Source organism: Carcharodon carcharias, chromosome 11, assembly GCF_017639515.1.
Source record: "Carcharodon carcharias isolate sCarCar2 chromosome 11, sCarCar2.pri, whole genome shotgun sequence".
Classification (NCBI taxonomy): Eukaryota; Metazoa; Chordata; class Chondrichthyes; order Lamniformes; family Lamnidae; genus Carcharodon; species Carcharodon carcharias.
Window position 1 is genome coordinate 32187936 of NC_054477.1, and position 27482 is coordinate 32215417.

Here is a 27482-nt window from a genome sequence, read left to right on the forward strand (position 1 = left end):
GCCCACTTAAGGGCTTCAACCAACCGCTGCTGCCAGTTCCCACAACAAGCAGCCAGCCTGGCAAGTTCCCATGCATAGGCTGTTGGCAGGGTAGGGGGTCCCTCCTTAATAGGCTCAGAAAGCACCCAGCAGAGACCCTCACTGACCTAAACTCCTATCCAGCACTGCATGCCACTGTCCCAAGTGCTGGGTAGCTGCTCTCCGAGGCGCGACTTCCTGATCTAGGAGGGCAGAAATCCCACCTTCAGTCTATCAGTGGCCAACTGCCCCTTAAACAACTGTGGGGCAGCCAGTGTTCTCCGTGATGGGCTCCCCCCAATGCATCCCCTAAACATAAGCTTGGGGTTGCAGGGAGGGGTGGAATCTGGCACATCATATAATTCAGCCCTTTATTCCAAGCCTAGGTTGGGAATTGAGCACTTTGACAGTCCTTTGAATAGAAGTACTAGAAAAGAGAGTAGCTCCTTGTGCAGGAATTTGTCATCAAACGCTAGCAAATTCATTTTTGCCTGTCAGACTTTAACAAAACATTGTTACTTAGTTTTAACCAAACATCAGTTATAGATATCCCATTTGGAAGTGAGATATAAGCACCATACAAAAGGTGCAACATAGATTCATTCAGATGTTACCAAGCACAGAGGTTGAGGTTTTGGAATTACATGGATTAAATAACAAAAAGAGCAAATTGTTACTATTTACTATAGCTCCAAGAGTTTACCAGGCTTTGCCTGAAGAAGCAAAGACAGGAGGGACAGCATGGGAAAAATGAAAAATTGGGTAGTGGAAAGGGGGTAACCCCTTCAAGATGCTCGAACAAACTCAGCAGCAACCAGGTGAGAATATGAGTGCATTTGCAGACAGGCTGTGGGCTGTTCATGCCAGATTAATAAAGCAATTGATTTAAATTGAGACGACCTATGGAGACACGCCCTTAATCACTGGGGACTGGTTCAGTCTTACTTTGTCCAGGTCAAATGTGAAACTACTAAATAGACCATCAGTAGTGACAGGTGAGGCTAGGTGATTGTCAATATATCTGGTGAAAAGTATAGGATTGATTCAGGACAGCAGTCATATACAATATTACAATACCTATCTATATGCAGGAGGTTTGGGAGATTATATATTAGGAACTCAGCTGGAAGAGTGTAACACGTGGAGAGAGTTGATCGTGTGCCTGTACGAGATAAGGGGCCATCCCAAAGCAACACGGGTATTTAATCAGACTAGAGTAAATTGCACAATGGAGGCTGTTAAAGTTGAACTAAAACCAACACAAACTGCATACATAGGAGAAAGGGAATAGTGTGTTGCTACCATAGAAAAATAATATAATTATGAATACAAAGATCCATGCCCTGCTCCCGAAGCAACCTCTTGTTTTACCCAGAAACACCTGTCAGAATTGGTGGCCGAGAATTGATAAATATTTACCATCGTAATATCACAGAAATTAGTGCAGAAGATTGAATGAAGGGATAATTACGAGTGTATGTGGAAAGGTTCAGTTATAACGTCTCACAGCTGCCCAAGCAATTGAAAGAAAGAGTTAAAATGGAACATTGCTAAATCCCAGAAAGTCCACTTCCTCTTGCAGCAATATAAGTATATTAATAAAAAGATTAATGGTGGGAGGATTTATGGAATTGGGGCATGAATGCAAATATTCATCCATGGGTTAGGATTATTTCGCATGTGTTAGTCTTTGTCTAGCTACTGAAAATTCTGTCTCTGTTATGTATCAACAACTGCCCTCAAGTAACTGAGCTTGAACTGCGACCTTTACGAGCTTTGAAACGCCAATGAGATGTAAAAAAAAATCATTCCAACTGGATAAATTACAAAAAATAGTTCGCCTGATTACAAAGTATTGCTATAATTTGAATTTGAAAGGGGAGGGAAGGCTGTAGACCTGGACCTGCAATCACTAATTTTTGCAATTTTATGTTTTTGCATTTTATTTCTGCTTTGCTCTTGATTTTAAGACAACCTGTATTAAGCTTGTATTGAATTTTTAGAAGTTATTTTGTAGACCTTGATTGAAAACCAAGAGTGATTGTGCTGGGTGGAGGCTTCAGAAGGCTGGAACGGAGCCAGAAATTGGACTGAAAGGGGCACAGCATCCAGCATTCAGGGCTGCAGCCAGAGTGTAATAGTCAATCACTAAAGACTAGAGGAAAGAACTAGACGTAATGTCTGACTGGAGATCCCACTCCTGTGCAATTGTGTAGTTATCAGTGTCTAGCTAGAAATCTTCATCTCAGTATACAACTCGACTGTATTTGGAAACTTGAGAAGCTTAGACAAGAGAGAGATCCCAAGGACACTACCATCTTCTCAAGTGCAATTAGAGATGGGCAAGGTTATTCGGAGACTTGGTGATGCATGAACCAAGGGGAATTTTACCATTTTAAGGTACTGTCTTGAACAGGCCAATTTGGGTTGTTTTACCACTTGGGGGAACTATCCTGTATTATGAATACATATCTCCAAGAACTACATGTTTTCCAAAATGAGAAGGACATTGAATTATTTGGACACTCTTTTGGGAACTGGCCTGGGTTTTTTTTTTCAAGTTTAAGTTCACTTTGGACTGTGCGCAAACTGCCTTTTCCAAGATGTCACATGGCTTCAGCTAAATGACCTGCAAGGCACCGGAGATTCTTTGTTTTTTGAACTTAATTGCTGGTGAAAAAAACTACTGCTTTCAGATCCCGAGAGGCTCTGATGATTTTCTGGAAGCCAACTGACTGAGATGAATTTCTGTCTTGAACTTGTTTTTTGGACTCAGTTTGAGAATAAACTGAATGGAGAAGGTTACCCAACTTGTGCTCTCCCGGCTTTGTATGAAATTCAGTGTAGTTATCAGTATCCAGCTAGAAATACTCATCTCAGTATAACTCATCTGTATTTGGAATCTTGAAAAGCTTTAGACAAGAGAGAGATCCCATCTTCTCAAAAGCAATTAGGGATGGGCAATAAACGTTAGCCAACCAGTGATGCCCACATCCTGTAAATGAACAAAAAAATTGATCCTGCTCTGTTCTCCTCCACACCAAAGTTCCTTTGGAAAGAACTTCCAGACAGCTGCTGTGACCAGCAATCTGCCTTCATATGCAAGAACACCAGATACACAGCATCAAAACCCTTTGAATTTTATCCTTTTTCATATTTTCCTTTAACTGCCAACCTCTGCAGAGACTATTTGTTTTGTCGTGTGAGTGTGTGCGCGCCGTTGGTACTTAAAGGGGTACAGAGTTACACTTCGGATTGCAACTTGCTTTAAAAACTAAGTTTTGTTTCATAATAAATCAATCATTCTGAGTTTATTGAAAGAAGCCTGGTTGAAGTCTCTTTTATTCTGGTTCTAACAATAGCGGAAGTAAACAACTGGCCATTTTTGAGAATGAATAAAACATTTACACTTATAGTGTGACCTGTGGAGTAGTGGGGTTAGAGAAGCTGTGCCCTCCTCCCGTCTTGGTTGTAACACTTGAACAGATCAATATGGGGTTCCCACTTGTGCCACAATAAAGCTGTCTTTCTTCCTTTCTTTTAATATATATGTACGCAAAGTTATTTTTCTTCCTTTCTTTCCTTTTTCCAATTACTAATAATTGTTCAAAAATTGTTTTAATTCATTATCTGATATTGAGTCATTCATCCCTGTTATACCCAGAGTACGAGCCTAAGTGAGACTCCACATGATATACAGTGAAAAACAGTCTGATCAGGGTAGCCATCGGATAATGCCTTGGATGCATCCTATTTCAGCATCAAGCTTGTACGATGAACAAATGCCTCAGGTCCTACTTACAAAGTTGCCAATAAGGCCAATCTTATAGCGTGTGGAACTTTAGGGATCCCAGTTCGCTTACTGACCAGTGAAGGTAGACTTGCGGTAGACAGTAGTAGAGAACATTTTCAATTAAACAAAAGCTCTGGGGACATCCATTCCCTGGTTCATTATGCATGGCAATGCCTTGACCAGAGTCTACCTGAGTGGACAGTATACGCATTGGGAATGCTACAGTTCCACGCGCTATAAGATTGGCCTTATTGGCAGCCTTGTAGATAGGCCCAGAGCCATTTGCTCACTGTGCAAGCTTGATGCTGAAATTGGACACATCAAAGCCATCCTGTGGGATAAAGGCTCCCCTAATCATATCGCTGCTCGTTGTATATCACACAAGCTCATGAATGGGCCTAGCTGAAACATTTGGTCCTGAAAAGTGCCCAGTCTACCTCAGATTACCCTGAAAGAAAAAGGCGTCTCAAAAATTTGAGCAATAGGTGAAGCTAGCCGGTTCAAGCTACTACTATGCAGTAGCAACACAAGTTGTATTCTCCACTGATGGGTGCTGCCATCAAGCCAAAACGATGTTCTGCCAACCTCACAAATGAATAACGTAGTATGTGAATTTCAGTGCCGGTGTGGTGACAGGTTTATGGTTCGCACATCCCAATGACTGGATGATTGTATCAAACAGCACTTCCCTTCGGCTGTTTGCAACAGGAAAAGTACTGATTGTGCCCATGCTTGCAAAATTCAAAACATAGCATCCAACATTAGACGTGATTCCGCAATTGGACAGCGCTGGCTAAACAATCCTGACTATGCTAAGCATTACACTGACAATCAATTTAAGATAAGTCGGGCTCGCAGTATGGCTCACTTACACATGCTAGAAGCTACATATATTCACACACAGGGCCCTTGCACTCAGAAGGTGCATGTCCACGCCTTTTTCAAATAAACAAAAGCTTGGGGGACAGCCATTCCCTGGTTCATTCCCCATGGCAATACCTTGACCAGAGTCGACCTGCCTGCTTTGAATTTAAACAAAAGCTGGGCAGTTAACTATTCCCTGTTGCATTCTCCATGGCAACGTCTCTACCAGAGTCCACTTGCAAACCAAGCAGCAGTGTCTACTTACACTGTATAAATTGTTATCCCTTTTACAATTGGTATTCTTGCTTAGTGCAAGATGAAAACCTTCAACAACATCTCTTTTTTGAGCAAAAATACATAGGCACTATGGGAGGGGTTTGTTCTATGTGAGATTGTCGGATTAATAAATGACTGCATATGCACAGACAACTTCCAACATCTCACCCAAGTTTTAAGTGCATGCCTAACTATAGAGTTAATGTTGGAGGCTATTTGATTGCAGACTTGTCAATCTGATCTTGTCCTCAACTGATGTTCATGTACACATGCACGCATCAGCACACAAAAATAAACTGTGAATTTCCTTTTCCAGGAATATTCAGCAAAAAAAAAGCAAACTGGACTTCAATTACTATGATCAACATTTTCCAAAAACATTTACCTGTTATGTTCACTTCTTTCATCAAGTTTTAATCCAACCCATTCCCTCTTGAGATATTGGGTGGCCAGCTTCTGAAGAGCCTAAAATCAAGAAAAATAATTTGAGTTTAAACTATATTAACAGGTAAATAATAGTGTAAGGTAATTTAACAATAACAACATAATGCAGTCAAAAAAGTATTCACAAATAAATACTTGAACATTAAACCTTGCCTGAAATTGATTGTCACTAAAATATTTGCAACATACTTGAACTGAAAAAGATACAGATTTGAGAGCAGGATATCACTAATTTGAATTGCTTTCGAATCACATTTTCCACCTTCTTCACCCCCAACCCTCCCACCCCCCTGGCTCCCTCTCCACACACCTCACCACAACATCTCTCACTTCATTATGTTCTAATAGAAATTTGGGGACATTCTGAAGAACTTTTCAGCAATGATGAAAATGAAGATATTTCAATCAGGGCTTAATACTACGACTTAGGTGTACAAATTTAACATTAACAAGTTTTACTGTTCATGGTATGAAGAATTGGTGTGGACAGAAGCTTACCGTCAGAGTGAGCATTCTTGGGGTCCTGGGCGCCAAGAACATTCGAGGTCCCTTGGCCCCAGTTCAATAAAACCAAAACTCTGCTTCCTAGTGGTAGTTTTTGATACTGAAATATTCTGATCCATTTATGCACCAGTTTTTCTGCAATATGCTGTGCTTCAACTGAGATCCCACATTTGCAAGGGGCTTCCACGTGCGTGTTTGTGTAATTAAGTCAGTAATCAGCTAGGGTCCAAAAAGGGTCATAGGTATCTCTCTCCATTAGAAACAGACAATTGGTTATATATAGCTTGAGGGCAACACACCACATGACGAAAGCGCTTTACATAACATTTTCTAACTGCGAAGTAACTCAAAACAGTTGGCAGAATGCACATGTACTTTTCCGGTACTAAATGCAATTCTACATAAAATGGACTACAAAAATATATACACATTTTTCAAAGTTTAATCCACTAATATGAGGACTGCAAATTAGAAGAAATCTTGAAGTCTTAATCAGGAGAAAGTGTAAAAAAAATCCCATAAAAACGTATATAGATAAGGTACTGTAGAATCCTATACATATTGCATGTCCATACAAGACATCACCATTTCTTAATAAATAAAATATGGTCAGGTAAACAACCTCAGAAAGGAGACAAGATTAACATCGAGTCCAAGATAAAGCAAGACATCATACCACAGCTTCAGAGCAGAATCTTTGCTATGTTCAGACTGAAATATTTTCACTTTAACAGCCTTCATGCTTCAGCATGTTTTATGTATTTCCAGTCCAATTAATGATAGTCACATGTCTTGTTTGAATGGGAGATTAGTGAATTCTCTTTCTTAACAACTGCATCCAGTACGTCATATATTCAAAAAACAGAAATTTCAATCAAACAGAAATATTTTCTACTAAAAATGTAAATGATAAATTGTCTTGTATGGTTGATGCCTTTTCCAATTCTGATTAACTAAATCAAGTGACTGTGAAACAACAAAAATCTCAGGTCAGCTCACAATTACTACAATGCACTGGCTTAGGGTTTGCACTAGTTAGATCTGGTAATCAATTATCTGGAACAGGAAGGTCCCAGATTTGATCAATGGTCTGTACAGTTTTCATATAGGGCAGTAGTAAGGAAGCACTATCTGACACTGAGCCTAAAAGGTTAGCTGGAATATGGAACAATTTATGCTGATACAGTATGGGGTGCTTATCTGAGGTTATAGTTAAGACTTGTTGCTAGGTCCGAGAAAAACCTTTCCTGCTTACTAATGAAGTGGAGAAAGTTTTATTATGCTCTAGACCAACATCCACTTGTCACAAATTAATAAAACTATTCAAAATCATTTCCAGAGACAGGCAAATATTCAATTTGATTTAGATCATTTGTTGAAACAAATGTGTTAAAAGAATATCAGGCGTGTCAGTTGTGGCTCAGTTGGCAGCACGCTCACCTCTGAATGTCAGAATATTCTGGGTTCAAGAAGCACACAAAAAAAAATCGAGATTAAAGCAGAATATTGTGGATGCTGGAAATCTGAAATAAAAACAGAAAATGCTGGAAAAACTCAGCAGATCTGACAGCATCTGTGGGGAGAGAAACAGAGTTTACATTTCGAGTCTGTATGATCCTTCTTCAGAGCAGATAAAATCAAACCTGACATTCCAGTGCCGTTCCGGGGTGGAGCAGGAGGTGCCGTCTTTTGGCTAAGATGTTAAACAGGGGCCTCTCAGGTGGCTACAAAAGATCCCACTACACTATTTCGAGCAAGAACAAGGGAGTTATCCCCAGTGTCCTGACCAATAGCTAACCCACAAATCAATATCACAAAAACAGATTACCTGGACATTACTATGTTTTTAGGAGCTGGCTGTGTGCACATTGGCTGCTGTTTTTTTTATGTGTCTAAACTCGCAAACAAAAAAACTTCATTGCAAAGTCCTTTGGGACATTCAGAGGTAACTGTGTAAATGAAAAAGATTTCCTTTTAACCATAAGTCGCCAAAATTGATGGCAAGTGGCACTGTTGCCACAGGAGCTACCATTGCCACCAAGGCGCTCCTCCACAGTTCAGAGTGCCTGAAAAAGTGGGTCCGCCATGGAGCCTGCCAGAGTTTACCTGGCGGTCTTCACGCACAGTGGAAGGACCTCTACCGCAGCTAAAGTGCCAGCGGAGGTGGGAAGAGACCCTTAATTGACCATTTAAGTGACTCAATTGGACTCTGGCCAGGAGGACCATCTGCCACCTTCTCTGCTGCTGGCAAGATGACATGGCCACAGGACCCCTTGCCTGTTCCGAAGCCTGGTAAAATCCAGCTGATCAACTTTGCAGCAATGGAAAAACCATTATCACCTCAGGCTTTTGAAGTGATGATGCTGCTTAACATCACTAGATGTTTTCACTAGAGATTCTCCGAAAAAAAACACCATAAATTAAAGGTTCTGTGAGCTGCCCTGGCAAACCTTGATCCCAAATCTCAGTAAACATAGTTAAAGTCTCCATAGCTTAAAAGCAATATGACCTATACAATAGCACTAATAAACACTAATTAGTCTAATGACAGCAATGGCTGTCTCTGTACAATTAGATTTTACTTTTAGTAAATCTCAGTGCTGTGTTGTTTATTCTATTATCTGAAAATTGCATCACCTTTTCATTGTTACACCTGCAAGTCTCATCATTTTAAATAGCAAACATTTTCCAATCGAATATTGCAACCAGAAGCCAATAAATGCAATGCTTACCATTCGTGCCATAATTTGCTATCAATTATACTGCAGTACATAACAATGAACACATTAACTCCAATTGACTGGCTACTTGCAATCCTCAATGAATTGACCACCCTTGTTACACGAGAAATATTTTCCAAACATCCATTACTGGTTAACTATTTCAAAAGCTACAATAAATCATCTTTGTACATTGCAAGGATAAAGAGACTTATTCAGTAAGAACTGTAGGCTGCACATAATTGTTCTGTCTCTAGTATAAACAGAAGGCATTAGGGTGAATTTTTTGACATTGATCTTTATCTCAAGTACATGCTATAATCACACTATGTACAAAATAAGCAGTCTAACTCCATACGACATTTCCACCAAAAAAATCCATTTATATAATGTCTTTAAAGCCCCAAGACACTTAAAGATATGTAGTCAAAAAACGCATACAAAACCAAAGTAGATCTTAGGAGGAGTGACCAAAAGCTTTGTCAAAGGAGTGAGTTTTAAGGAGACTTGAATTGAGAGTGAGTTGGAAAGGTGGAGGGTCTTCAACCCAGAGTTTAAAAGTTGAAGGAACAACCACCGATGGTGGGAGGAGCAAACAGATAGTCAGGGGAGTGGAGGGTGTCAAGGGTTTACACCAATTTGAGGACACCCTCTTTCATAACAGATGACATGAAAATCACAATGTACTATTCTACTTTGGTACTACTATGTGCAGCCCATTGTGCCCCTGTGATCGGATTAAACCTGCAGGAAACAATTTTTCTTTGTCATTAGTGCAAGGCACACAGAAGTTTTCCTGTAGCACAAAGTGAGAACTGGTGTGAAGTATACAACTCAACACTGATGTGAAGTCAGCTGAATTTGACAAAATTTAATGTGCATAGGTCACCATTAAAAAAAACTGTCACTTTTTGACCTTATGCTAGAGGCCAATGAAATAAAACTTTCTTCCTTCTGCAAGAAACTATAGCTTAAAGTAAGGATTATTGTTAAATTTATAAAAATTTACAGCACAGAAGGTGGCTATTTGGCCCATTGCATTTGTACTGATAATGTCTTTGTCTAACATTCTAAGGGATTAAGGAGCAAAGGCTCTTACAGAGTTAGATTGAAGATTAGCGATGACTTTTACTGAATGGAGCAGCAGGCTCAAGGGGCTAAGCAGCCTACTTCTGTTCCTATGTTGGCTATCTGAAAGAGTTATCTATCCACTTTGTTGCATTTCTCCATAACCGCTTCATTTTCAAATATTTACCCACTTCACATTCAAATGCTATTCTGCTTCTGCCACTGTTTCTGGTAGGGCATTCCAAATCCTAACAATATTCTTACATTAAGAAATTTTCCTTTTATTCTTTTGGCGATAAGATGATCTTAACTCTATACTCTCCAGTTACTGGCTCATCAATCACTTGCTTCTTCCTACATATTTAGCAAAACATGTTTTCACAATTTTGAATACTTCTATTAGCTCCACTCTGAACATTGCCCCAGTTTCTCTAGTCTCTTCTTGTAACTCCAGACACTTGTTCTGTGTATTATTTAGTGAATCTTTTTTGTGTGCGAGAGAGAGAGGAGAGAGCGAGACGGTACACACTATTGCCCTGTGTGTCAGTGGTGGAGTGGGTGCATGTTTGTGGAAGGGGACCAATCAAGCAGGCTGCTTTGTCCTGGATGGCGTCAAGCTTCTTGAGCCTTGTTGGAGCTGCACTCTTCCAGGCAAGTGGAGATTATTCCACCACACTTCTGATTTGTAGTGGGGGCTTCAGTGATGGCAATGCCATTGAATGTCAAGGGACGGTTGGAGATGGTCACTGCCTGGTACTTGCGTGACATGAATATTACTTGCCACTTGCCAGCCCAAGCTTGGATATTGCCTAGATCTTGCTGCATTTGGACATGGACTGCTTCAGTGTCTGAGAGTCGCAATTGACGCTGAACATTGTGCAATCATCAGCACATTCCCACTTTTGACCTTATGATGGAAGGAAGGTCATTGATGATGCAGCTGAAGATGGTTGGGCCTAGGACATTACCCTGAGGACGTCCTGGAGGTGAGATGACTGGCCTCCAACAACCACAACCGTCTTCCTTTATGCTAGGTGTGACTCCAAACAGCGGAGAGTTTTCCCTGATTCCCACTGACTCCAGTTTTGCTAGGGCTCCTTGATGCCACACTTGGTCAAATGCTGCTGGACGTCAAGGGCAGTCACTCTCACCTCAACTCGGAGATCAGCTCTTTTGCTCATGTTTGAACCAAGGCTGTAATGAGGTCAGGAGCTGAGTGGCCCTGGTAGAACCCAAACTGGGCATCAGTGAGCAGGTAATTCCTAAGCAGGTGCCGTTTGATAGCACTGTTGATGACCCCTTCCATTACTTTACTGATGATCGAGAATAGACTGATGGGGCAGTAATCGGCCAGGTTGGATTTGTCCTGCTTTTTATTTACAGGACATACTTAGACAATTTTCTACATTGCTTGGTAGATGTCAGTGTTGCAGCTGTACTGGAACAGCTTGGCTCAGGGCACAGCAAGTTCTGGAGCACACGTCTTCAGTACTATTGCCGGAATATTGTCAAGGCCCATTGCCTGTGCACTACCCAGTGCCTTCAGCCATTTCTTGATATCATGTGGAGTGAATCGAGTTGGTTGAAGGCTGGCATCTGTGGTGCTGGGGACCTCCGAAGGAGGCCAAGATGGATCATCCACTTGGCATTTCTGGCTGAAGATTGTAGCAAATGTTCCAGCCTCATCTTTTGCACTGTTGTGCTGGGCTCCTCCATCATTGAGGATGGGGATATTTGTGGAGCCTCCTCCTCCTCCAGTGAGTTGTTTAATTGTTCACCACCATTGACGACTGGATGTGGCAGGACTGCAGAGTATATGTCTGATCCATTGGTTGTAGGATTGCTGAGCTCTATCACTTGCTGCTTATGCTGTTTGGCACGCAAGTAGTCCCGTGTTATAGCTTCACCAGGTTAATACCATATTTTTAGGTATGCCTGGTGCTGCTCCCGGCATACCCTCCTGCACTCTTCATTGAACCAGGGTTGATCCCTTGGCTTGATGGTAATGGTAGAGTGGGGGGGGTATGTTGAGCCATGAGTATACAGCTTGTGCTCGAGTATAATTCTGCTGCTGCTGATGGCCCACAGTGCCTCATGGGTGCCCAGCCTTGAGCTGCTAGATCTGTTCAAAATGTATCCCATTTATCATGGCGGTAGTGCCACACAACATGGAGGGTATCCTCAATGTGAAGGCGGGTCTTAATCTTCATGACGACTGCTTGGTGGTCACTCCTACCGATACGGTCACGGACAGATGCATCTATGGCAGGCAGGTTGGTGAGGATGAGGTCAAGTATGCTTTTCCCTCTTGTTGATTCCCTCACCACCTGCCACAGACCCAGTCTAGCAACTATGTCATTTAGGATCAGCCAGCTCGGTCAGTAGTGGTGGCTACCAAACCACTCTTAGGCGACGGACATTGAAGTCCCCCACGCAGAGTACATTCTGTGCCCTTGCCACACTCAGTGCTTCCTCCAAATGATGATCAACATGGAGGAACACTGATTTATCAACTGCAGTAGGGTGGTACGTGGTAATCAGCAGGAAGTTTCCTTGCCCGTGTCTGACCTGATCCCATGAGACTTCATGGGGTCCGGAGCTGATGTTGACGACTCTCAAGGAAACTCCCTCCTGACTGTATACCACTGTGCACCGCCTCTGCTGGGTCTGTCCTGCTGGTGGGACAGGGCATACTCAGGGATGGTGATGATGCTATCTGGGACATTATCTGCAAGATATGATTCCATGAGGATGACTATGTCAGGCTGTTGCTTGACTAGTCTGTGAGACAGCTCTCCCAATTTTGGCACTAGCCCCTGGATATTAGCAAGGAAGACTTTGCAGGGTCGACAGGGCTGAGTTTGCCATTGTTGTTTCTGGTACCAAGGTCAGTGCAGTCAAGGTCCATTCAATTTCATTCTTTTTTTGTGACTGTTATGACTGATGCAGTTAGTAAAGCGGAGTTATTTAAGCATCTCAGAGGGAAACTTTGAATCAACTGTCATAACTTATAATTTTAAGTGTTATGTTTGAGATGTGACTAAATTCAGGAATCAGACCACCAGTTTTCAAGGCTTTACATTAAACTAAATGAAACACTTCATTAATTTAGAGGTTAAAATAAATAAATATTCACATGGCTTCAAATTATAACTTTTAACAAATTCCTAAACTAATCTCCATTAAGGCATCAGCAACTCAGACTTAACCAGGCACCAGGCAAAGCATTTTCACCTTACCAATTCCAAATGAGATAAAAACCCAAAACAAAAAACTGCGGATGCTGGAAATACAAAACAAAAACAGAATTACCTGGAAAAACTCAGCAGGTCTGGCAGCATCGGAATTCAAAATGAGGTTCTTTTCACTTTGATTCCTATGAAGCCATTTGGAGGCTTACAGCTGCCTCTGCTCTGCACACCCGAAAATCGTCATACCTACCACTGCCCATTGAATGTTAATTCTCTTTGTATCAACATCCTCTGAACTAAACCCTTGTAACAATAAAACCCCTTTCATAGTACCAATTTTATTAGTAATATAAACAAATTGCTTGGTATCTGCTAGATAGGTGTCACCCCACTTCTCGAATGCTCTGTTTAAAAAAATGCAAATGCACGTTCTCTCTCTTACATATCAAAACTAATGGATATCAAAGCACCCAGACTAGCTGGCTTTAACCCAATTAAGACACACATATAGGCTAAACCTTTATTTTAAAAGAAAAATATTTTCCTATAATATTATATACAGCTTCATGACAGTGACTTTGTAGCAGTTTCATACAACTAGAAAATTCTCCTGAACACACATTAGAAACACTTCCCAGTCTACCTGTTACATTATTTCTATCCTAGTCTGTAGTATATACCATTTCTTTTTAAGCGGAAGTATCAACAGCTATCAATATTTCTGCAGCAACATGTCACCAGAGAAATTTACAACAAACTTGTAAAGTTAATCAAAATAATCAAAGGCAGAAGTTTAGATTTTTTCAAATATCCTCAGTATGCTGGCTAATATTTATCCCTTCAATCAACGTCACAAAACCTGATTATCTGGTCATTAACACATTGCTGTTTGCAGGAGCTTGCCGTGTGCAATTTGGCTGCCGCACTTGCTACATTACAACAGTGATTATACTTCAAAAGTGCTTCATTTGGTGTAAAGCACTTTGAGACATCTGGTAGCTGTGAAAAAGTGCTATATAAAGTGTACCTCTTTCTTTTCAGTCCCTTCCCTTCATCCAAGTTATTAATATAGATTGTAAATATTGCTGAAAAAAAAAGATATTTTGTCGAAGTTTTCATCTTGCACTCAATAGGACAATCGCAGGAATACCAATGTCAGGGGAAGCAACAACTTTATACTGTAAGAGAAGAGAGTGCTGATTAGTTCATAAGTGGACTCTAATTGGTAGAGACATTGCCATGGAGAATGCACCAGTAAATGGTGACTGACAGTTAACTGCAAAGCATTGTTTGAAATTTAAATGAGGCAACTTGACCCCGAGTGGTCAAGGCATTGCCCCAAGGAATGAACCAATGAATGGCTATCACTTATTCTGTTTAGCTGAAACAGGCACAATGTGTGTATGTGTTCTGTCTGCAAAGAACGGGGCCTTGTGTATTAATATATGTAGCTTCCAGTACACAAAAATGTGCCAAATTGCAAGCCCGAATAACAATCTTAAATTGGTTGTCAGCGTAATTCTTACACTCATCAGGGCACTTGCAAGAATATCAATGTCAGGGGAAGCAACAACTTTATACTGTACGAGTAGAGAGCATTGATTAGTTGGCTAGCGGACTCATTGGTATACGCGCTGTCATGGAGAATACACCAGTTAATGGTGATTGACAAACAATGTTTGGCAGTTAACTGAAATTTTAAACCAGGCATCTTGACTCTGATTGGGCAAGGCATTTCCCCCGAGGAATAAACCAGTTAATGTCTATCACTTATCCTGTTTAGCTAAAACAGGTGCAATATGTGTACGTGTTCTTTCTGTCTGCAAAGAACAGGGTCCTGTGTGTTAATATATGTAGCTTCCCATAGACATAAATGCAGGTTGTAAATAGCAAAGGACCAAGTACAGATTTTTTTTTAATTCTTTAAAATTTCTTAAAAATAAAGAATAAGTCATAATGAGTAACTATACAAAACAGCTCAACAGTATAGCAATAATTCAATACATTTACATTTGGAAGAGAAAGAGAAAGAAGAAAAAACCCTCCCCTACCTCCCAAAAAATGATAACAAAATCAACAACTATCATAGGTCAGATACCAAGTACAGATTCTTGTGCTATCCCATTGGTTACAGCCTGACAATCTGAAAATGCCAAGTTTATTCCTATGTTCTGTTTTCTGTCCATTAACCAATCCTTAATCCATGCTAAAATATTACTCCAATCCCATGAGTACTAATTTCATGTTGTAACATCTTCTGTGGTACCATATCGAATGCATTTTGAAAATCCAAATACACTCATCCATTGTTCTCCCTTGTCCATCTCATTAGTTATATACTCTGATTCGCCAAACACTGTTTCCCTTTCATAAATCTCTGATGACTCTGCTTAATTATATCATGTTTTTCTATGTGCCCTGCTACCATATCCCTAATAACAAATTCCAGCATTTTGCCTACTATTAATGTTAGACACACTGGCCTATAGTTCCCCATTTTCTCTCTCCCTCCTTTCTTAAATAGTCTATTATTCTTGCTACATTCCTTTCCTTGGGACCTGTTCTAGAATCTAAGCAGCTCTAGAAAATCAAAACCAACGCATCCACTATTTCTTCTAAAAGTATCCTGCAATATTTAGTTCTCAACTTTGGTCACTTTGCAACCATGCCTCTGTAATGCTATTAGATCAAACCTATTAATTTCTATCTATGCAATTAATTAATTGAATTTGTTGTGAATGCTTCAGACATTCAGTTACAACGCTTTAGTTTGGGACTTTTCCCCCAATTTTCCCAATGTCACCTTTCACCAAAGGCCTTCATTACCTTTGTTATTCTCACTGTCTCTTTTTGGCCTACTCTGTCTATTTTTTTCAAACAAAACGCTACTCTGCTCTATAAACTTGGCATATCCCTTGCTGCTTTTGAATTATTCTTTCCTGAATCCTCCTACTCCCACACTTTATTAGTTTAAAGCCCTATCTACAGCACAATGAAATAACACCCAAGAACCAGCTGTACTTCAATCAGTCTACAAATTCGGCTTTATTTTCTGACATTTATGCCTGAACTATTGACATTACAGGAATAAAATAGGCAGGGAAACAACATTTGATCCAATCCAGATCAGCTGATTTCTTATGTTCCTAATTTTTTTTTTTTAAAGGTTGATGACACAATGAACAGTTATGCTTGCCTATCGCTTTAAAATTGAATTAATCTAGTAACTTAACAATGAGCATGTATTTGTATTTGCACGTCCCTGAAAGATAGTCATACGGACTCGAAATGTTAATTCTGTCTTTCTCTCCAGATGCTGTTAGACCTGAGTTTTTCCAGCATTTTTTGTTTGTTTCATATTTCCAGTATCCGCAATATTTTGCCTTTATTTGTTTCTCTTATGCATGTTGTCCTTTGCAGCTGTAGTTTATAGCACAATTTGTCTATGTTACAATCCCCGTAGAGACCGATCAAGCTTCCAGTTAATAGCTGAAAGAATGACACAAAGATCTCAGGTTTTAAGACATTTACTGTAACAGATAACTAAAAATGCTATTAATGAAACAACATCTTTGTAGGCAACTTATACTTTAAATCACAGAATGGAATACATAGCTCCTTCTTAGCCCAAATGAAAAAAAAACTTACAGGTATGCTTTATACTGTCCTTTACGTAGACATCGCATTTTCCCAGAACCTATATAAAATGATTCTTAGCTCTCGAGGGTTTATTCCTGTTCTTTTCTTTTCTCAGCCTGTGAACTTGCAATCCTAGAACTGTCTTTCACAATGAGGTTTGCTTTACCCAGAGACCCTCCATCTAGCCCAAGGCAGGCGACACTTCCAGCCTCACTTTGACAACCCACTAATTCGGTCTTTTCAATTCAAGTGCAAGCTTCCAGTCACGCTCCTGCATGGCAAACCAGAGAGACATTTTTTTGTCTCTAGTTGCTTCTTCTCTCCTGGATCCAGATAGACTCAAAACACTGTCCGTGATATTCCGTGACATTCCAGGAAAGCCTGTAACCTTATCTTTACAATGGCTTCCTAGGCATCCTTCCCAATGACAATGCGTATCACATGGGCTTTGTACCCAGAAATTCTAAATAGCCATCCTTGAGGGCCCATTCGCTTTCATCTTGGAACTAAATGGACAGTTTAAAGCACAATTGTTTATAATCTGACATTCTCAACACTTTTCTGGGACTTTGGAGACTTACCGGTCCACTGTTAACAGAGGGTGCTGCCATAGTCTCCAAACAAATAACTTGCACCTTCTTCCCAGTAAAACAATCTAAGCCTTCCTTTGACCTCTAATAATCAAACCACCAGACTTACTGTCAGGCAGACTTCAGAAAAGGTCACATGACTGCCTTCATTTTACCTTAAACACAGTGTCAAGAGCTGACAATCCAATAAACCTCAATTGTAACATCTAATGGTCCTGGGATGACTTCTCTCATCCTGCCTTCTTTTAGTTTAACATTTAACACAATCACTCACCAAAACCTGCCACAATCTTATGATGAGGGGCTATGGGTCAGGGCCTTTATAAAACAAGGGCTCAGGTTTCCACACCCACATGGAATCTTAACCTGGGAAAACTATTTAAGGACATTCTCGGTGATGAGGTGACTGGGAAGAAAAACAGAGGAAAGGAATAAAATGCTTTTACTGGTTGTAATCCTAACATGATAATATCCTCCTTTTGTGAAATCAGTTAAAAAAATGGATAAGATTTCTTTTCATTAGTTTATGGGATGTGGGCGTTGCTGGCTAGGCCAGCATTTATTGCCCATCCCTAACTGCCCCCAAGAAGGTGCTGGTTAGCTGCCTTCTTGAACTGCTGCACTCCATGTGATGTAGGTACACTCACAGTGCTGTTAGGGAGGGAGTTCCAGGATTTTGACACAGCTACAATGAAGGGACGGCGATATATTTCCAAGTCAGGATGGCAAGTGGCTTGGAGGTGAACTTACAGGGGGTGGTGGTATTCCCATGTACCTGCTGCCTTTGTTCTGAGATGGTAGCGGGCACGGTCATGAGTTTGGAAGGTGCTGTCTCAGAAGCCTTGGTGAGTTCCGACAGTGCATCTTGTAGATGGTACACACTGCTGCTGTGTGTCGGTGATGGAGGGAGTGAACATTTGTGGAAGGGGTGCCAATCAAATGGGATGCTTTTCCCTGAATGGTGTCAAGCTTTGAGTGTTGTTGGAGCTGCACTCATCCAGATAAGCAGACAGCATTCCATTACACTCCTGACTTGTGCCTTGTAGATGGTGGACAGGCTTTGAGGAGTCAGGAGGTGAGTTACTTGCCGCAGGATTCCTAGCCTCTGACCTCCTCTTGTAGCCACGGTAATTATATGACTAGTCTAGTTTGATTTCTGGTCAATGGTAACCCCCCAGGATTTTGATAGTGGGGGATTCAGTGATGGTAATGCCATTTAAATGTCAAGAGGATGTTAGGTTATCTCTTGTTGGAGATGGTCATTGCCTGGCACTTGTGTGGTGCGAATGTTACTTGCTACTTGTCGGCCCAAACCTGGATGTTGTCCAGGTCTTGCTGCATTTGGACATGGACTGCTTCACTACTTGAGGAGCTGCAAATGATGAACATTATGCAATCATTAGCAAATATCCCCACTTCTAACCTTATGATGAAAGGAAGGTCATTGGTGAAACAGATGAAGATGGTTGGGCCTCAGACATTATCCTGGGGAACTCCTGCAGTGATGTCCTGAAGCTGAGATGATTGCCCTCAAACAACCACAACCATCTTCCTTTATGCTAGGTATGGCTCCAACCAGCGGAGTGTTTTCCCCCCGATTCCCACTGACTCCAGTTTTGCTAGGGCTCCTTGATGACACACACTGTCAAATGCTGCCATGATGTCAAGGGCAGTCACTCTCATCCCACCTCTGGAGTTCAGTTCTTTTGTCTATGTTTGAACCAAGGCTGTAATGAGGTCAGAAGTTGAGTGACACTGGTGGAACCCAAACTGAGCGTCAGTGAGCAGGTTATTACTAAGCAAGTGCCGCTTGATAGCACAGTTGATGACCCCTTCCATCACTTTACTGATGATCGAGAATAGACTGATGGGGCGGTAATTGGCCAGGCTTGATTTGTCTTGCTTTGTGTGTACAGCACATAACTGGGAAATTTTCCACATTGTTGGGTAGATTCCTGTGTAGTCGATGTTCTAGAACAGCTTGGCTAGGGCACGGAAAGTTCTGGAGCACAAGTCTTCAGTGCTATTGCTGGAATATTATCAGGGCCCATAGCCTTGCAGTATCCAGTGCCTTCAGCAATTTCTTGATATCACATGGAGTGAATTGAATTGGCTGAAGACTGGCATCTGTGATGCTGGGACCTCTGGAGGAGGCCAAGATGGGTCATCCATTTGGCACTTCTGGCTGAAGATTGTTGTGAATGCTTCAGCCTTATCTTTTGCACTAAAGCTGGGCTCCTCCATTATTGAGGATGGGGATATTTGTGGCGCCTCCACCTCCAATGAGTTGTCCACCATCATTCACGACTGGATGTGTGTGAATCCAGTCACGCATGTGGAGCTGTAGATCTTAGATCTGGATCTGTTGGTTGTGGAATTGCTTACCTCAGTCTATGCTGCTAATGCTGTTTGGCACACAAGTAGTCCTGTGTTGTAGCTTCACCAGGTTGACATCTCATTTTCTGGTATGCCTGCTGTTGCTCCTGGCATACTTTCCTGCACTCTTCATTGAACTAGTGTTGATCCTCTGGCTTGGTGGTAATGGTAAAGCAGGGAATATGCCAGGCCATGAGGTTACAGATTTTGGTTGCTGCTGATGGCCCATAGTGCGCCTCGCAGCCACTCAGTCTTAAGTTGCTAGATCTGTTTGAAATCTGTCCCATTTAGTGCCCTACATCAAGGTGGAGGGTATCCTCAATGTGAAAGCAGGACTTCGTCTCCACAAGGACTGTGCAGTGGTCACTCCTACTGATACCATCATGGGCAGATGCATCTGAGGATGGCAGGTTGGGGAGGATGAAGTCAAGTATGTTTTTCCCGCTTGTTACTTCCCTCATCATCTGCCGCAGACCCAGTCTAGCAGCTATGCCCTCTAGGAATCCTCCAGCTCAGACTGTGGCGGTACTACCGACCCACTCTTGGTGATAAACATCGAAATCTCCCACCCAGAATACATTCTGCCCTCTTGCAACCTTCAGTGCTTCCTGCTTCCTCCAAGTGGCGTTCAACATGGAGGAGTACGGACGCATCATCTGAGGTGGGGCAGTACGTTTTAATTGGCAAGATGTTCTCTTGCCCATGTTTGACCCGATGCCACGAGACTTCATGGGGTCTGGAGTCAATGTTGAGGCCTCCCAGGGCATCTCCCTCCTGTCTGTATACCACTGTGCTGCCACCTCTGCTGGGTCTGTCCTGCCAGCGGGACAGGACCTACCCAGGGATAGTGATGCTGGTGTCTGGGATATGGCCTGTAAGGTATACAGAAGTTGACAAACATACATCTTAAAGCTATTTCAATCAAGTTCCCAGCTCATTTGATATCTTTTTTAAAAACTCTGTGCTGGTCAGATAGGTTTATGCAAAATATTTCAGAACAACAATCTGCATTTAGATAGCACCTTTAATGCAACAACATTTCCCAGAGTGCTTCACAGGGACACAATCAACCAAAAATTGAAACTGAGCAAAATAAGATGGCCAAAAGTTTGATCAGAGTTATGGAAAGAAAAGAAGCAGAGATTTCAGAGACAGAATTCCAGAACATAGAGCTTAGCCGGCTGAAATCAAATTCAGTCCAATTCGCACGGATATGGTGACAGGGTGGGAGGGGAATCAGTAGCTAGGGACTGGAATTTGTTACTAGGATGAGGGTACAGAGGGAGGTTCTTTTCGTAAGTCAACCAATGACCAATTCTCATACTCTTGTCTTTTTGTCCTTCAAGAAGCCCATATTTTTTTTATCCAGCCAGCCTCTCATTTCAAATCCTTATCATGCAACTATTTCCAAGATTCAGAACAACCTCTCAAATTTCTCTTAGTATCCAGCACTGCCATCAGGCTTCTCCTTAAAATACCAACCCTTGGTTCCCTCCGTCCTTGCAAACTGCTGTCCCATCTTTAACCTCTTTCCTCTCCAAAATCCTTGAACATGCTGCTGCCTCCCAAATTGGATCCCATCTTTTCCAGAACTCCACGTTTGAATCACTCCAATTAGGTTTCAGCCCTGCCACAAACCTTGACATGGTTTAGTCACATCCAACTTCTGCAACTCCCTCCTGCATCCATTTCTTCTCCAGTTCTTGCCTTCTATCAGTCTGTTCACCCCAGCATGTGTCACATATCTTCACCTACTTCAGCCCTACTCTCTGGAAAGCCATCGTTTAATCCATACCATACACCCATGTTTAAGAACTTGCTCTAAATCCAGCTCTTAGGTTCAAGTGAAGCATAAATGCCATTATGGATTGGTTGGGCTCAATGGCCTGTTTCTGTGCTGCATATCCTATGTAACCTTCAACTCCACTCAGCTACTTCTAACTTACCCAGCATTGTGTGAATGGCTCCTGTTCCTTAATTATCTTACACCTTCACCTATGAACTGGCTGGAGTATTTTCTGCAAAGGTGTTTTATAACTGCAAGTTGTTGTAGACAGTCAACAAATGCAGAAAACAAAAAAATTGAATTAGAAAAATAATGTGCTCAAAAAATGCTATGCCTGGTTCTAGGCAGGCAAATTTGACCATCTTCTGAAGCCCTGAGGGTCAGTGGACTCCTGTTGGAAATCTTATAATCTACATTAAAGATTCAATGACTATACAAAATTTTCAGCAAACTAATTTTACTTTTATTTTATGTACTAACTCAATATGGCATAGTGCTAAAACTGTACAGGGAAGTCAAGAAGAGGAGACTAACTCATTTAGATCATTTGATGAAAGCAGCAAATGGCATTCTTTTTATTCCTTTTCCAGCTCCTATTTAATATTCATGAGAAAAATTCACAAAGACCAACTTTAAAACGTATTGCAGCAGAGAAAACTGCTGCCATGTGGAATACTGAAACGGAAATTTGTTTCTGAAAGCATTCAGACACCATGCAAACATTAACAGAATCATACATTTTCTAATATTAAATCAAGTTATTCATTATACACAAGGGCCGCTGTGAAAACAGATAATGTTACACAAAGACTAAGTTCATTAGTTCTGGACAGGTGGTCATTCCAAAGCTATATGCGACACTGGGCATTGGCATCTAAAGCCCGCCCACAATAGCACTAAAGATGATTATGCAAATACTGAGTTTCCCACAATTTTCCCAGGAACAGAGAGAAGTGCTCCATGTGGAAGAGTTGATTGTTCCTCAGTCATGTGGAAAAACAAACCCAAAGAGAGGCTTTGTTGAGGATGCTTTGCTACCCTTCCAGCCCACTGCTATCACATGACTGTTAACGTAAGTTTTATTGGAGAGATAAATAACAAAGTAAACAAAATTAAAAGTCCTATTTATATTAGTAGCATTACACCAGCATAAAGCTTATCCAATTTTCTCAAGTCTCTCATGTAAATGCTACTGAAAACCATATTGATACAAAAGCAGTGCAGTAGATTTATTGGCATAAATCACATTATCTATTTTTTATTTAAAACACACTGCTAACATTTACTGATGGCTTTGTTTATTGATGATCCAGTATTAGATTCAAGGAAGAAGGACTTAAAATGTTATGAAACTTAGGTTCTAAACAAGGACTTTGTAATGGAACTAGATTGGCAATTAGGAAGATGGTTTCTTCGAAGATAGATGCTGAAATTATAACAGGCAGGTCTCAAGGAAATAGTGTGTTTATTCCTCAATTAATATTGAGCCCATCAGATGTAAACCTGCTTTTTCAACTCAGGAGAACACAGTTCCCAATTAGGCTTTCATATTAACAATAAACAAGTCAGAAGGACAGACTTTTGACAACATTTGCATTTATATTCCTAGGCCTGTTTTTATACAAGGACAGCTTTATGGAGCTTTTTCCAGAAGCAGTTTTGATTCTGTAAAAGTCTTTGGTGAAAGAACAATTAGAAACTCTTTATTTAAAGAAGTATTGTTGCAATAAAGATATTAATTTGGCTGCAGATGTTTTACGATTTTCTGATAACACCGAAGGGATGGCATGAGAAGGACAGAATGGCTTGGCACAGCAGAATTGGAGCATGAGATGGAATGACATGGCATGGGAAGAGGAGGGGGGTTGGGATCACAGGGGTGGCATGCGAAAGATGGAATGGGAGAGAGGGAATGACATAGGAAGGTTAGAACGGCATGGGAGAAATGGGGATGACATGGGAGGGCTGGCAAGGGAGGAGTGGAGTGAAGAGGGGGATGGCATTAAAGGTGTGGCATGGGAAGGACGGAACAGCATGGGATTGTGGTGGCTTGGGAGGAGTGTTATATCCTCCTTTACATTTGAGGGGTGATAATAGGCAGGGCAGAATGGAGGAGATGGCATAGAATGAGGATGACATGGTCGAGGGGAATATGGAAGGGTGGATGAAATGATGAAATTGGCTAGGTAACCTAGGTTAACTGCAAATATTTTGAATGCTTATGATAGTTTAAACATAATGAAAACCTATTGATACAATGTTTAAGTTAAGGACATCTACATATTATGGAGTAGAGTTTCTGCTTTTGGCACAACTGGCAATCTGAGCAGAAGTTGTGCTTGTTTTCCATGTTTCTGCTCAAAATAATTTGCATAACTGCAAATGTAAAATCTTCCTTGAACTTGTGGAATCAAGTAATAGAATATAATCGTGAATCTTTTTCTCCACATTTCAAAGTAGTAACCTGGTGCAGTTTTATTCATATAGCTGGAAATGAGCTTATCACAAAGAAGCATTTATACTAAGGTTTATCACCTGTGAGTAACCTGATTTTAAATGATTAAAAAGGACTTTAAAATAACTATATTGAATCATTTGCTAGTTTGAGGTACACTAGTTAATTTTAGTACATTAAATATGTCTAATAATTTAATAGTTTTAAAACATATCTATTTGTGCCTTTTTGTGCAAAAATAAAGGCTCAATTTGAAGGGCTTTCTTGATTGATTGCAAGAAGTGGCAATCAGTGGAAACTTGCCATATTCATTATTGCAATCCGAGGACAAGGCCAGCTTCCAGCACAAGGTGTTTAAGCCAGTGGACAATGATGGAGGAAAACTCTATTTATGCTCGACTTAAGTTGCACTTAAAATCCTTCAACTTTTTGTGCTGGCTTAATGAATTGTGCTTTTGAAACCATTGCAAAAAGCCAGAAATTCTAGGCCAATATAAAATCCTATCTTGATACAATTTTAAAATAGTTAATTCCTTGTACAATTTATCCAGAACAGTCATATTTCATCAAGTTACAAGTAATCCAATAGTATCGTGGTTAAAAGTGTTTGACGTCAATGTAGCTCCAGGAATAAATTTGATATGTGATGTGGAAAGACAGAATTGAGACATTCGATTGTCATGTTTTGAAGTATAATTTTTGTTCTGTTGAACATGGCATAAAACCATTATGCAAAGGATAAAGAATTACACAGATATGGGCAAAGTTCACCCTTTTTTCCCACTCTTTCCCATCCTCAATTTATAAACACATTTGAAGTATGCAATTATAAAATTCTATTATACCAAAAAACATGAAATAACAAACTATGACAGGGCTCTATAAGGTACATGTGAAGAGAATGTTTCCACTTGTAGATCATCAGACTGATCTCTGGGCTGGCGGGATTGATCTATAAGAAGAGATTGAGGAGACTGGACCTATCTCTAGAGTTTTGAAGAAAGAGATGACTTCATTAAGACATCCAAAATTCTTTACAGGGTTTGGCAAGAAGGATGTTTCCTTTGGCATCCAGAACCAGGGGACATAGCCTACCTCATATTCTGAGACTATTTAGGAAGGAAATGAGGAAGAATTTCTTCACTCAGAGGATGGTTAATCCTTGGAATTCTCTACCCCATTGGGTTGTGGAGGCTCTGTCATTGAGTATGTTCAAGATAGAGATCGATAGATTCCTATATATTACAGACATCAAGGAGTAAGGGGACACAGCAGGAAAATGGCACTGACGGAGAAGATCAGCCATGATCTAGTTGAATGGTGAAGCAAGCTCAAGAGGCCGAATGCCCTACTCCTGCTCCTATTTCCTACATTCCTATGCTCAAGCAACTCCCAGTTTCATTTTAATACAGTACTTTGGGAACAGAAACATGGAACATATGAACAAGAAGCAGGAGTAGGCCATTTGGCCCCTTGGAGCCTGTTCTGCCATTTAATAGGATCATGGCTGTTCTAATAGTAATCTCAAATGTGCATCCTGCCTACCCCACATAACCTATCAACCCCTTGCTTACCAAGAATCTATCTACTTCTGCCTTAAAAATATTCAAAGACACTGCTTCCAAGGTCTTCTTAGGAAGAGGGTTTCAACAGCTCATGACCCTCAGAAAAAATTTCACCTCATCTCTGTTTTAAACTAGAATGGCAGGGGGATGGGAACCTGAGCAGGGGGAAACAAGGATAGGAATGAATGGCAGAAAAGTAAGAAGCAAAAGTGGAAGACACAGAAAAAACAAGGGCGAGAAACAAATGGGGTCATAGTAAAAAATAAAGCTAAGATGGCTAACAAAGTTAAGACAAGTTGAAAGGCATTGTATCTTAATGTGCGGAGCATTAGCAATAAGGTCAATGAATTAACAGCACAAATAGATAAAAACGGTTATGATATAGTTGCAATTACAGAGACATGGCTGCAAGGTAACCAAGGATGGGAACTGAGCATCCAGGTGTATTCAATATTTAGGAAGGACAGACAAATAGGGAAAGGAGGTGGGGTAGCATTGTTAGTAAAGGAAGAACTCAATGCAATAGTAGGAAGGATATTGGCTCCGAAAATCATGATGTGGAATCTGTTTGGGTGGAGATAAGAAACACCAAAGGGCAGACAACGTTGGTGGGGGTTGTCTATTGGCCCCCAAAGAGTAATGGAGAAGTAAGGGAAGGCGTAAAACAGGAAATTAGAGACGCATGCAATAAGGGTGCAACTGTAATTATGGGTGACTTTAATCTACATATGGATTAGACAAACCAAACTAGCAATAATACTGTGGGGGAGGATTTCCTGGAGTGTGGTTTTTAAGGCCAATATGTTGAGGAACCAACTAGGGGAGCAGGTTATCCTGGACTGGGTATTGTGCAATGAGAAAGGATTAACAATCTTTCTTTTCCTTGGGGAAAAGTGACCATAAGATGATAGAATTGATCATTAGGATGAAGAGCGAAGAAGCTGAATCTGAAACTAGAGTCCTAAATAAAGGGAATTACGAGGGTATGAGGCACGAGTTGGCAATGATGGATTGGGGAACCTTACTTAAAGGGTTGACAGTGGATAGGCAATGGCTTATATATAAGGAACGTATGCATGAATTACAACAATTATTCATTCCTGTCTGGAGCAAAAATAAAACAGGAAAGGTGGCTCAACCATAGCTTACAAAAGAAATTAGTGATAGTATTAGATCCAAAGAGGAGACTTATAAAATTGCCAGAAAAAGCAGCAAGCCTGAAGATTGGGAGAGCAGTTTAGAATTCAGCAAAGGTGGACAAAAAGATTGATCAAGAACGGGAACATGGAGTATGAGGGTAAACTTGCAGGGAACATAAAAACTGACTGTAAAAGTTTCTATAAATATGTGAAGATAAAAAGATTAGCAAAGACAAATGTAGGTCCCTTACAGTCAGAAATGGGGGAAATTATAATGGGGAACAAAGAAATGGCAGAAGAACTGAACACATAGTTTGGTTCTGTCTTTACAAAAGAGGACACACTTAGAAGGACAAGGGCAGCAGCTACATGAGAACAGCACAACCTGCAAGTTCCCCTCCAAGCCACACACCATCCTGACTTGGAACTATGTCGCCATTTCTGCACTGTCAAAATCTTGGAAATCCCTTTCTAATAGCACCGTGGGTATACCTGCACCACATGGGCTGAAGGTGTTCAAAGCGTTGGCCCACCACCACCTTCTCAAGAACAATTAAGGACGGGCAATAAATGTTGGGCTAGCCAGCGATGCTCACATCCCATGAACGAATAAGTTTAAAAATATTTTGAACGAATAAATATTTAAAAATATTTATATCTAGTGTTTTCCAATTCACCCACTTGTGGTTGGGCATTCTAACGTCATTCTATAATCCAGGAAATTTTGAAAACCAGAAATGACTATTTGAAGCATTTCATACTGCAGAGGTTACAGTGTGTAAGATTACTCAGTGCTGAGAACGTGGAACTTGCTACTGCATAGAACAGATGAGATGATTAGAATTGATAAATTTTATCTAGCTTCCTCTCAAATGTGAGAAGCTGATAGAGCAGAAAGCAGAAATGATGGGGGGGGGAGGTTTATTTGGAGCATAAAACCCATGTAGACCTGGTGAGCCAAATGGCCTGTATCTCTGCCATACACATCTATGTAATTATATGCACGATATAATATTTAAGCATATTTAATAAATGATAAATTAGATTCAGTTCC

General features: G+C 40.8%; 1 protein-coding gene across 2 annotated transcripts in view; it reads right to left on the reverse strand.

The window, feature by feature from the left end:
* Nucleotides 1-27482, reverse strand: part of LOC121283980 (F-BAR and double SH3 domains protein 2-like) — a 261393-nt gene that overhangs the window by 159242 nt on the left and 74669 nt on the right. For both annotated transcript variants that reach the window (XM_041198843.1, XM_041198844.1), the window contains exon 4: nucleotides 5337-5416. In XM_041198843.1, the coding sequence (XP_041054777.1) occupies nucleotides 5337-5416 (80 nt within the window). The remainder of the gene's footprint in view (nucleotides 1-5336; nucleotides 5417-27482) is intronic.